At 39.3% G+C, this 11869-nt stretch overlaps 1 protein-coding gene across 1 annotated transcript; it reads left to right on the top strand.

Annotated features, from left to right (window-relative positions):
- Positions 1-6: 6 nt before the first annotated feature.
- Positions 7-9718, top strand: TMEM184C (transmembrane protein 184C). Its single transcript, XM_026848045.1, has 10 exons — positions 7-79; positions 1410-1540; positions 1638-1674; positions 3616-3821; positions 4625-4699; positions 5590-5683; positions 7093-7205; positions 7881-7980; positions 8457-8628; positions 9074-9718. The coding sequence occupies exons 2-10, from the start codon at positions 1458-1460 to the stop codon at positions 9361-9363; spliced, it is 1170 nt and encodes a 389-aa protein (XP_026703846.1). The 5' UTR covers positions 7-79; positions 1410-1457; the 3' UTR covers positions 9364-9718.
- The last annotated feature ends 2151 nt before the right edge of the window (positions 9719-11869 follow it).

Genomic DNA, 11869 nt, shown 5'->3' with positions numbered 1-11869 from the left:
GCCGCTGGTGGTGCTGCTGTACATCGTGGGGCTGCTGGTGGTGGTGCCGCTCTGCGTTTGGGAGCTGCAGAAGCTGGAGGTGAGGGACGGAGCGCCGCGGGGGGCGCCCGGTCCCACCCGCACGGCCGCGGCGGGGCGGCTTCCCTGCCCTGAGGCAGCCGGCAGCACCCTTGGGCCCCGGGGAGAGAGCCCGGGAGCAGAGAACAGCCGGAGAAGTGCCGCCGCGGTGCTGTGTGCGGCCGCGGCGCTGGTAACGCGCGAACGATGCGAGGTGGAACCGGGCAGGATTTCCTTCTCCTTCCGGTTCAGCAATAATTAGTGTTCAGGCGGTTGATGCGGAGCTGAAGAAGCTGCAGTCAGGCTCTGTAGAAGCAGGGCTGGAGCTCTGCCGCTGCCCTGCCCACGGCTTTTCACGCCCAGTAGAAATACTGGCATTCGTGACCTGGTATTTCAGGTAATCCTGCCTGCCAGGGAGAATTGAGGTAGTAGAGCAGCTTCTCTTTCAGGCTGGTGGTACCGTAGTATGTCATAACAGCAGCCTATCAATTACACGTGGCAACATTACTTTTCTAGCAAAAAGTAAAATTTTAACCATAAAATACATGTTGCGTTTCATACAGGCTTTTACCAGTGGTTAATGCCAGTAAAATCTGGTTTGAGTGTATTTAAAATTTCCGATTTTGAAAACCCTGTTCTGATGCTTTTGTATGTTCAGCCCAATGGATACTTAAGTCAAAGCAGCATCTGAAACGTCAAAATCACTGAATCTGATACTGATAGACAAACTACTCGGAAGCAATTTTTGAACAGGAAGGCAACGGAGGATGTGGGATGTTGATGTACAGTAGAGGATCAGAGAAGCAGTTCTCAACAACAACAACACCCCCCCCCCCCCCCCCCCCCGAGAAATCTTACATGCATATCTATTTCAGAGTGGCTAAATGAAACTATTTGGAACTCGATTTTAAAGCTAAAAATACCTTAAATCCCTAAGCTTCCAGAAACTTTATAATGTAGCACTGAAGTAAGACAAGTTCCATACCTAAAGCAAGGCATCCATTGTGGCTTTCAGCAAATTAAGTACTGAACATTACTGTGCTTTTGTAGGACACTTGTGTTTATTGATGATGGTTTTGTTCGGTCCTGCAGGATTTCTCATATTTTTCTTTGGAGTTTTTAAGTTTTACTCTAAGCCATGTCAACAGATTGCAAGGGAGACTTTGGGATTTTGTGTATTTGAAAGGGAAGAGTTAGAAAAACTAAATACTGGGATATGTACTTAATGTCCATCTTCAAACTTAATTCACAGTGGGGAAAAAAAAAAGAAATTATTTTTCTTGCTATACTAGTTCAACTTCAAAGTATGAGTACTGAAGTTTTGATCTTGCATTCTTCTTTTTCTCTGGAAGGTTGGAATTCATACCAAAGCATGGTTTATTGCTGGGATATTTCTGCTAATGACTATACCAATATCTCTCTGGGGAATACTACAACACTTAGTCCATTATACACAACCTGAATTACAGAAACCAATAATAAGGTAACATTTTGTATTTTACCTGTGCTACGAATGTTGAATTTAACTCAGACTACAAATACTTCTAGTAATATTAAATGTTCTTTTGTTATTGTAACAGGATTCTATGGATGGTGCCGATTTACAGTTTAGACAGTGTAAGTGTTCTCTTCCTGTTAACAGCTCAATAAAATTCTGTTTGCTGTGGGAGTGAGGGAAAACACTGTCACAGTGAGCAGAAACTGTGCTGCATGGAGAATTGTAGTCATAGAAAGTTCTGGGCATTCCTATTCATGGAGCATGTCAGAAGCATAGTTCTAGTGATGTTGCATTCTTCTTGTGGAGCTTGTGGGATTGCTTTTGCTAACCCTTCTTAACCTTGGTCCTTGAGTATCCTTTATGACAGATGTGGAAAGGGGTACGACAAGAGCCTGCTTCTGGTCCTTCCATCTTCAGTGAGAGGCTGAACTGGAAACCAGACTGATCAAAGTGCTGTCTCAAAATTTAGTGCCTTACCTTTCTGTCCCGAGTTATGCTTAGTGCTAAAATTCTTGCTTTGTGCTTCAGGGGGCAAAGGGTAAGATCCCACAAAAAAAATCCACTTCTGAATACTTTTATGTGATAGAATCTATTTGCCATACCAGATATGGTTTATGTAAATACATCACCTGTGGAGATTATTTCAGCCAGAGCTAAGCAACATTCTAAATCTGTGGACTGTACAGGATGTGTGTTTACATGTCATCACCTCCTGACACTTCAATTACTTGTTTCCCCTGTAAAAGACAGCTTTTGAGGAACTTTTCCTTTGATTTTTTTTTTTTCTCCCATCTCCTGAGTGTTTATGAAGTGTCATCCTTATGTATGTTTGGTTTGGTTTTGGGTTGATGTTTGGTTTGGTTTTGGTTTTAAGACTGGCATTTTAGAGTATCTCAGAATGAAGGAGAATGGGGAAGAAAACAACATTATCTCTTTCCTATGGGGAATATCAACTATCTCAGGTTGATATTTCAATTTCAAGTACAGAATTTTGCTTTGGAAGAAAATTACTCACTAATTAAGCAAGCTCTAGCCAGGCATTCAGGGACATTGCTGACATGCTGAAATCTTTACCCGAACTCCTGGATCTTATGGCCTTTGCTCAATATATGGTATCCTCCTAAGAGTGCTTAATCTGTGCTGAAAATAAAGTCCTCTTCTCAGATTCAAAAACTGTTATTTTCAGTTTACTAGCTGCAGTAGTACATCTTCCACACAGCTGTTGCAGCATCTGTATCTCTTTGTTAACTGTGATGAGGATGTGAAGCATTTTCTTGTAGTTCTAATAAGAATGTCAGAGAAAGCACATTTGTTCTACTACAGCCTAGGAAAACAAAGTAAACTCAAAAGACTTGCCTCTAAGGTTGAAACTCCATCTCTCCCCCCAAAAAACCCAACCCCCTAAAAAGTCCTGTAAGACAGGCTGCACTGGACAGTGCAACAGCAGTGTGATACTCAGAAATAAAAATTGAAAGCTCGGACAGCTGATCCATAATCCCAGTTTTGAAAAAAAAAAAATCACTTTTCTGTCTGAAATTCTAGTTTAGAGGGATGATTACCACTTTAAGGCTAATCTGCTGCTTCCTTCTGTATTTTACAAAGTGCCAGAACACATATTTACACAGCAGATCCCAAAAGCAACTGACTTTATACTGAGGGACTAAAAACTTAGTTCTCAATTCATCTTGATAATGAATATGTGAATTCCAGGAAAACGTTCTATCTTGTCTCCTCCTAAGAGGAGTAGGTTATGTGCAGGGAACCATCTCCTCACATTTACATGGAAGGCTGAGAGACACGGAGCATTTATTGTGCTGTGCTTTAAGCACGCTTCCGTTTGAAGCAGCAGAGATGCAGTCTGAAATTCTACTTATATTTTTACAGAACGTTATTTTCTAGCTGTAGCATCGTGCCCCTGTTAGCCAAATGCTTCAAGCCCTGTTTAATTAGTGCCTGCTCTCTAATGAAGTACTGCTTGCTGAACTAGGCAGCCAGTGTTGTCATTGGAATTACTTTTGTCCTTCTTGCCTGTAACCTCTTGTTTACCTCTCTCCTTACAGTGGATAGCTTTGAAATACCCCAACATTGCAATATATGTGGATACATGTCGAGAATGCTATGAAGCTTATGTCATCTATAATTTTATGGTTTTTCTTTCAAATTATCTAACCAACCGGTATCCAAACCTCGTATTAATAATAGAAGCGAAAGATCAGCAGAGACATCTGCCACCTCTGTGTTGTTGTCCGTCGTGGGCTATGGGAGAGTGAGTATACGATGACATCTTAAAATTTTAAGCTGTGTAATCAGATGTAAACGTGTTTTGGGGTTTTTTTCATGTTTAATAGTATAACTTGTTCCTTGTCAGAGTCAGTTCATGGTTTGCGCACATCTTGTTTATCAACTATGAACTCCTACTGAAAGCAGCTGTGAACATGTTTTCTAGCTGTAAAATGTCCTATTTGCTTAGTTACAAACATGCATTGACACAGGTGGTGCTGAAGAAAACTTCTTGGGTTTTGAAAAAACACTGGAGAATGTTTCCTTGAATTTGCTTCCTTTGCTATCGTGTAATATTTGCCAAAAAGCCTCGTGTAGAATCGCTGGTAGACCAGACAGCCTATTGCTTTTACTTCCACAGGTGAAGGACAAAAGGGAATAAGCCCCTGCACTGTTTGTTTCTGCATGCTTAATCTGCTAAATCTGTCTCTCTTAAGAGATTTTGATAAAGCTATTTAAAATGTTACAGACAAACTATGAATGTAAGTCATTCTTAAACATCTTCAAACTCAGTGAAAATTTCATTCTTTGTTTAGCCCAGCCAGAAGCTTTCCGTGGCCAGAAGTAGTGAATCATTGAGTATTTCCTGTTACGTATCTAAAAAAGTCTAGGTCTTTTGTGCACTGCATATATACACACTATATACTGTAGCATCTGAAGTCTTGGAAACAGAAGTTGAAATTACCATGAAATAAAAATTTAGTGTAGTGAAACTACTGAGAACAGGAGACTTCCATAAGTGAATTTTCTTTAAATCCTTGTACAATGAATTTTGTGTTTCTCTTGCAGAGTTTTATTATTTAGATGTAAACTGGGGGTTTTGCAGTACACTGTTGTCAGACCATTTACTACCATTATTGCTTTGTAAGTATGCTCCTAAATAATTAATATTGATCTTCAGGATCTAATTTTGAGTTATACTGAAAAGAATTTTCATACCCTTTGTCTTGAATCAAGGCAGTCTGAAAGCAGACTTGTTGTCTTACAGACTAAATGAGTCCCAGCAATTTCAAACAATCTTTGATTTCTTTACAACTTCTCTATAGCAAATTGCTGTTTGCAGAATTGAAATAATAAATACCTAATGCTTGCTGCTGAAAGTGGTGGGAGAGAATGTGAAGTACTGTTTATGTGGGAAGACATTTTTATGATCTCTTAAATCTTTAGAGTCTTTTTTTTTTTTCCTCCTCCCTTTTCTCACTGGCTTCAACAATTGGGTATTTTTAAAGTCAGGTTTCGTGTAACTTTTAAAATTTCATTAAGCTTTGCATGTGATGAGCCTGACTGTGTACCTTCATACGTATCATACAGCCTTTTGTGAAGGAATAGCTGGCGGTTATGGATGTTGATGCTGAAAGCTTCATTTTCATTAACTTTGTATTAATGGTCACTACTGTTAATTCTGTGAGACTGCGGAAGAAGTTGCTACTCGCCAAGAATATCCATAGAAATATTTATATTGGCTGTATGTGTTCTAACAGTTAAAAGCAAAATGGCTTTAAAAAAGGATGTTTAAGTGTTGAATTCTTTCAGCAATGGGCTATGTTAAGCCTGCATTCAAACCCTCTTTCTTCTATGGAAAACACAATACGAATGTGCTGTTGGCAACTGATTCTTGTGCAGAACCCACAATGCCCATATTTGAGTACCAGAAGAGTTCTAGGATTCCAACAGTTGATCGATGTAAAGCAGGTTTAGCACTTCAAGAAAGCGAGCTTTTACTACGTGGTCATTAACTCTAAAAATTCTTTCAGAATTTGTGAACTAGTGGGAGTGTATGATGAAGGAAACTTCAGCTTCAACAATGCTTGGACTTACTTGGTTATACTAAACAACATGTCACAGCTAGTGAGTATCAAGAGTACATATTTCTGCTCTTTTAAGTCATCGTATTAGTATCATTAATGTTCTCTGTGAACTATTGATAGTAATTGTGTTAATGTCTGGTAATTCTTATGGGAAGAGTATTACCCACTGTAAATCAAAGTTGCTATCTGTTAAATACTGTATATGTAAAATACTAGGAAAACAGATCATCTAAAACTTTTCTTATCTTTACTACAAATCTCCATAAAGCAATAAAGTGTCCCACCTCTCTAGCACAGACTGATGGGGTGAAACACTATGGCCCAGGCACGTTAGAGCTGTAGACTCTCCCCTCTGCAGAAGGGATGACTTCACTCGCCCCCATAGCTTCCTCCCAGCATGCAAAGAATCAGCAGTGGCTGTGTTTAAAAATACCATGTCACAAAGCTGGTGGAAACAATACTGATAGGAAAAATGGCAACGGCGCATGGAGCACTGAGATTCTGGCCTGCCTAATGCTTGCTCTTGGTTCAGCTGGCAGGTGGTGTCAGGGCAGGGCCAAGATGTCAACTGCTGGACTTGAAGGTTTTATTTTGGAGGTTAGGGGTTGGATTTAGTGGCTTTCTGGGAATGCAGAGGAATCATTCTCTTTTTCACTCAAGGCACATGACACGAGCTATTGCCCAGAGCAGCAGCTCTGGCTCCTTGCTGCATAGCCTTCTAGCCTCCAAGCTGCTCCTCTTGGTGATGGCAGCAGGAGTCAGGACAGCACAGCATCTCCTCTGGAAAAGGTGTCCTCCTCCTGCTCCCACCCCTGTGTCTCATGGGCAGCTGTTAGGGAAGGAGCTGTACCTGCTTTCTGCTGTGACAACAGTCCCAGCAGCAGCATGTACTTCGGCATGTCCTGGTTGACATCATCGCTTAAAGAAACAAGGGGAAGAGGCTTGGAGAATGTGCATGCAGAGGTGAGATCAGTTCCTTAGGTTTGGCTGAGCATTAGTTTGGTGGCTTGCTGTTGTTAGGAAACTTGTTACGATTTGCAGGAAGATTGCATAGAGGCAACATCTTGAGGTGTTCTTAACAGAAGCCTAAAAGAACGTGCTTTTTTTTTAATGCCATTTTCCCAAGAGATATGCTTGGCACTGAGAAGATTTTATGGGACCTTCCTGTGCTTTGCTTTACTGTGTAGATAGATAACCTCAGTCTCCATCTGCCAATACCACACACTTCAGAAATACAATTTCAGGCAAAAAAAAAGTCCGCTTTAAAACATTAAGGTGAAGATTCCATAAATACAGAACCTCTTTTCTAAAATAGCTATCTTTTTAAGTTTCTATCGTACTGTGATAAGATTTATTTTTTTTTTTTAACTGAAGAGATGCTGCAAAACAACTCCCTCACAGGACAAACAAGGATTTGAAAGCTTTTCTTTGTTTTCTTTTCCTTGTTAGTTTGCTATGTATTGTCTGGTGCTGTTTTATAAAGTACTACGTGAAGAACTGAACCCTATCCAACCTGTTGGCAAGTTCCTTTGTGTGAAGATGGTAGTTTTTGTTTCGTTCTGGTAAGTTAATTATTTACTCATTACTTGCTCTTGGGGTGGATCACGAAAGAGGAAAAAAGGCTGGATTTGTTACTGAGGTTAGAGGCCTCAAAAAATCTACCCATTTTCTTAAGGGAGTGCTGTGAGGGGAAAAGGGCACTAGTATGTTGGACAGAGCAGTCTTACTCACTTGAGATTATTTTCTAGACCTGCTATTTTGTAAGGTGATTCTCAGGAACGTAATTTATTTTAGAGCCTTCACTTGCAGCAATTTCAAAACAAAAAAAAATATTATTTTTTAAAATAAAAGTAAAAAAATATTTCACTTTTTCAAAATTTACTATAAATTACAGTTTAAGCATTGCTCACACTTAGCTGCTAATGAGTGAGTGCATTTGACTATCTGAACGTTAATCTGTGGGCTGTCCTGATGCTCTTGATAGAGAAGCAACTTGTTCTGTAACTGGAACAACAAACTCTTCTTCGGTTGGTCATTAGGACTCTGTTGGTCTTTAGGACCGCAGATGAATGACATCGCTTTTTAAGTCTCTTTTCCTTCTCTTAAAATCTATAAACAGTAAGTTTTTTTTTGTAAGATTCTTTGAGTGTACATACATATGAGCAGGCCTTGTTTACCAGATTTGCTTGCAGGTTTTTTGGTGCTACTGTTACAATAATGGAAAATAATCTTTATAGGCAAGCGGTGCTCATTGCATTGTTGGTGAAAGTCGGTGTTATTTCTGAGAAACACACCTGGGAATGGCAAAGTGTGGAAGCTGTGGCTACAGGCCTACAGGTAGGAGCAGCTGATTACTACTGAGGAGGAATGGCTACGTGTAAGATGACATAGCTGATCTCGAGCAAATATTGTCACAGTCACTAATTAAGACAGGCTAGGATAGTACTGAATTTGTTATAAGTTGGGGAAAGTTTCAGCCAGTCATCCCCAGCGAGCTTTATGCTCAACGCTTACATATCCATGTGCTGGGCAGAAGGAATGTGCCCCAATTAAATACTTCTCTTCAATAGCCTTGCATTTCTTCTTGCAAGAATTCATTATAGAGCTGCTTCTTGTTGAATCTCCACTTCCAGCAAGTCAGTCCATCAGGCAAGGATTGATTCCAGTATGTGTGGAGTACCCATGGCCCTCTGAAGCCTACCAAGAATACCCTACCTCTGGTGCCAGTATCCCAAGGCACTTGCAGTCTTTTGGTGGTAGAAGAAACCATTTTTTCTCTAGTTATGATTAAGTCAGTCTCTCTCTCATTGCAGGATTTTATCATTTGTGTGGAGATGTTCCTGGCTGCTATTGCGCATCACTACAGTTTCTCCTATAAACCTTATGTTCAGGAGGCTGAAGAAGGGTCATGCTTTGACTCTTTTCTTGCAATGTGGGATATTTCTGATATAAGGGCAGATATATCAGAACAGGTTCGAAATGTTGGTAAGTAACAGATTTGAATGATCTATTCACAGCACAGGCATTTCCAGCTTCATTTTACACTATTATCCATCTCTACAGTACCTTAAGAATGTTCCAGACCCAATGAGTGGCAGCTGTCTGCCTACAGGATTTCATGGTTTATCTGGTACTTTGCTGTTTTCAGTGCTCTTGACTGATCTAGAGTCTAGTTCTTAATTTTTCTTTTAAATAGATGGATCTCGGGGTAGGTTTTAGGCGTGTTAGGTGGAAGAAAGGGATGTCCCTTTTGGTTCTTTTTTGTTGTTGTTTTTTAAATGGAAAGACATCCTTTTATTTATTAAAGCTAACAACACCCATGTAAAACTGTCAGAGACTAATTTCATGCCTATTTTAGAGTTGATGTGTTCGAAGGCCTTGGTATAGTGCTGGAAGTATTAAAAAGTATTTTCATTTGGCGTAATTCTAGGAAGGACAGTTTTGGGCCAGCCAAGGAAAATGTTTTTTGCTGAGGATCATGAACAGAACGAACATACGAGTTTACTGTCTTCATCTACTCAAGACCCAATTTCTGATGCTTCTTCAATGCCATCTTCACCCATGGGTCATTATCAGGGGTTTGGACACACTGTGACACCTCTCACAACACCGACGGCAGCCCCTGCAGTTGATGGTATTTACACTTCTGCTATTCGAGATGCTGAGGAGTCACCTGAACTAGAGCACAGTTCATCAGAGAAAGCTTTGAATAAAAGTTAGACTCACCTTTTCTTTGAATGTGTCAAGGAGTCTGTACATACTTGCCACACACCTTCTGTTAAGGTGTACTATTAGTGGTGAAAGTTGAAGAGCGTGGAAAAGCTGCTGCACAGGCAGGAAGAGGATATGGCTGTAACTGACATCTGAATTCTGAATCTATAAGGGATGCGAGTATCTGTGAGTACCCCACGAATAGAAAACACGCACACTGTAAAGATCTCTGCATATATCTGAGAATCAACTCCTTAACTGCTAAACACACATCATGTCAAAATTACAGACTTTTATTAATACAGAAGAAACATTTGAAAAAAAAGCTTTTCTAAAGCTGAAGTGTAAGTACTACTAGCAAGGGCAAAACTAATTTCAAGAATGTCATTTAAGAAGGGCAGTAGCAAAAATTGTTTGTGTTCACGTTGGTTGTCCTCTTAATGATGATAACTTCCATACCCCAGTGTCGGAATGAGTGTGGATGAAATGATAACTTCTGTACAGACACCATCTTCTTTCCTGCCTAGCTAAATAAACCTCCTTCATTAAGATGATTATTACAGAGCATCACTAAAGAATCTCTATGAAGAAAGCATTCCCTACAGGCCTTGCTAGACAATTCCATGCCCAGAACATACGGTTGATGTATCTGTTGTCTTTGTAGCTCATAATTTGTAAGTTTTTTACATTCAGAAGAGACAGCCAGGATGATAGGTTTTGGAGAAGTACCTTACACTTGACTACTTTTTTCCTGTCCTTCTAAAATAAGAATAATGGTTATGACCTTAAAATACATGGGGGGGGGGAATAAAGGATGTCAAAAAAGAAGTAGAAAACAAAACTGATTTCTTTTAGGCTGCAATCAATTCTTTAACACTTAAGGGTTTTTTTAAGCTGTTAAAGCTTGACAACGTATCTGTAGTAATTTGTATTCATAACTTGGGTGTGATTATTGTATTATGTTTCTAGTATAGCCTGGATGCAAATGTAATGGTTGGTTTTTGGTTCCCCCCCCCAACCACTCCAGAAAAGATCTTTGCTAAGGTAAAACTAAGTATCCAGTTTAATACTGGAGGTCCTAGCATTAGATTTCAGACCAAGAACTGACAAAATCAGAGAGGTATGGTTTCTGTCCCATTACCAGATTTTTACTACTTTTGCATGAATCTGACAAAAACAAAAAAACCCTGGAGCACTGACCTTTTAAGGACATCTGAAGTTTCTTTTCCAGCATTTTTAGCATTTACAGGATAAATGTTTGACTTCTGGCTGTCATAGTAAATTCATCTTAAATGTGGGGGTTTTTTGGGTTTTTTTTTGCAGTACTAGTGTGATGTAAATATTGCGCCTTACTCACTAGGCTGCATATTTTATAGTTGTCTGTACTTGCTGTATCTGAAGTTAGTGGGAAAGTGCAAATCATAATTTTCAATTTACCAAGTCATTGCCTTTGTTGTAAATAAGCAATTAAAGATTTTATTTAAACTGTTTACCTTGTTTCAATCTGATTTATGGCTATAGTAATTTAAGAGTATGGATGACCCATGAATACAACTGTCTTCCTTCACAGAAGGGGATCTTATGCATAACCAGTACTAGAGTTTGTGCTTTCAGTATTTTAAGACTTGCACTAAAAAGGGAATTCTTGTTTGAGCTTATGAAGAATCAGAATGTAGACTTATGCTTGATTCCAGATATGTTTTTATCCATGTAAAAGCCATGTTTTAAAAGGAAACAACTTGTAAAAGCTCACTTCACTGCCCACTGCAGTCACTACTAGAATTAATCTGATTTTCTGCATGTATACGGGTAAAAAGGGGCAGTGGTTGAAATAACACTGAAGGATTGGAGCTACCACACCCTTAGCTTTTTAGAAATGTCCTGTGAAGAATTTTTCTTTTTTGATACCTGAAGTTATGTCTGCCTGGCCCAGAGAGGGAAGACTTTGATAGGAAAACAGCTACTGCTGTGTCTGAGTTGCTTCTTTCACAGCATTTCTGGAAGGCTAAGTTATTTTATTTTTACTCAGCTATTCTATGTGCACAGTATTCCTGCTTTTTTTTTCTTGGAGGAAAAGTTACTTCTTCAGTTTACAGGATTCATTGCTACTGAATTTCCAAAATACTGAAAGACTTCTATTAACACCTCCCCAAAACTAACCCACAACCTGACTTACCAAATTTGTTTGCAAATCATCCTTAATCTTTACATTAACCATATTTGTTTCTGCATGGTTTTTATGCCTAATCTTCTCCCAGCTTTTAATCTGAAATTTTAAAAGCTTGCTCTTGCCTTACATAACACACTGCTTGAAAACTTAGTAATGGTTATTTTCATCCCTTTACTTACTCAATGAGAGTAAGAGTAGAATCCTTAAGTTTTAACTCTTTTTGCTCTCTTCATTGTCAATATACCTAACCACTAATTAGTGGTTTTGCTTTCCTCAGAGGTCTTTCAGCATGAAAAGTAAAACCACTTCTCTAAAACTGTACTTTGATTAAAATATGCTGTACTG

The sequence above is a fragment of the Athene cunicularia genome (assembly GCF_003259725.1).
Source record: "Athene cunicularia isolate RWA chromosome 4 unlocalized genomic scaffold, athCun1 chr4_part2, whole genome shotgun sequence".
Taxonomy (NCBI): domain Eukaryota; kingdom Metazoa; phylum Chordata; class Aves; order Strigiformes; family Strigidae; genus Athene; species Athene cunicularia.
The sequence above is the reverse complement of the archived record's forward strand: the minus strand, read 5'-3'. Positions and strand labels throughout refer to the sequence as shown.

Excerpts from the sequence above, each read along its gene's own strand:
- TMEM184C (XM_026848045.1), top strand. The coding sequence starts at position 1,458 with ATGACTATACCAATATCTCTCTGGGGAATACTACAACACTTAGTCCAT. Across the intron at positions 1,541-1,637 it reads TTACAGAAACCAATAATAAG|GATTCTATGGATGGTGCCGA; the intron begins GTAACATTTTGT and ends TTATTGTAACAG. Across the intron at positions 7,206-7,880 it reads GTAGTTTTTGTTTCGTTCTG|GCAAGCGGTGCTCATTGCAT; the intron begins GTAAGTTAATTA and ends TAATCTTTATAG.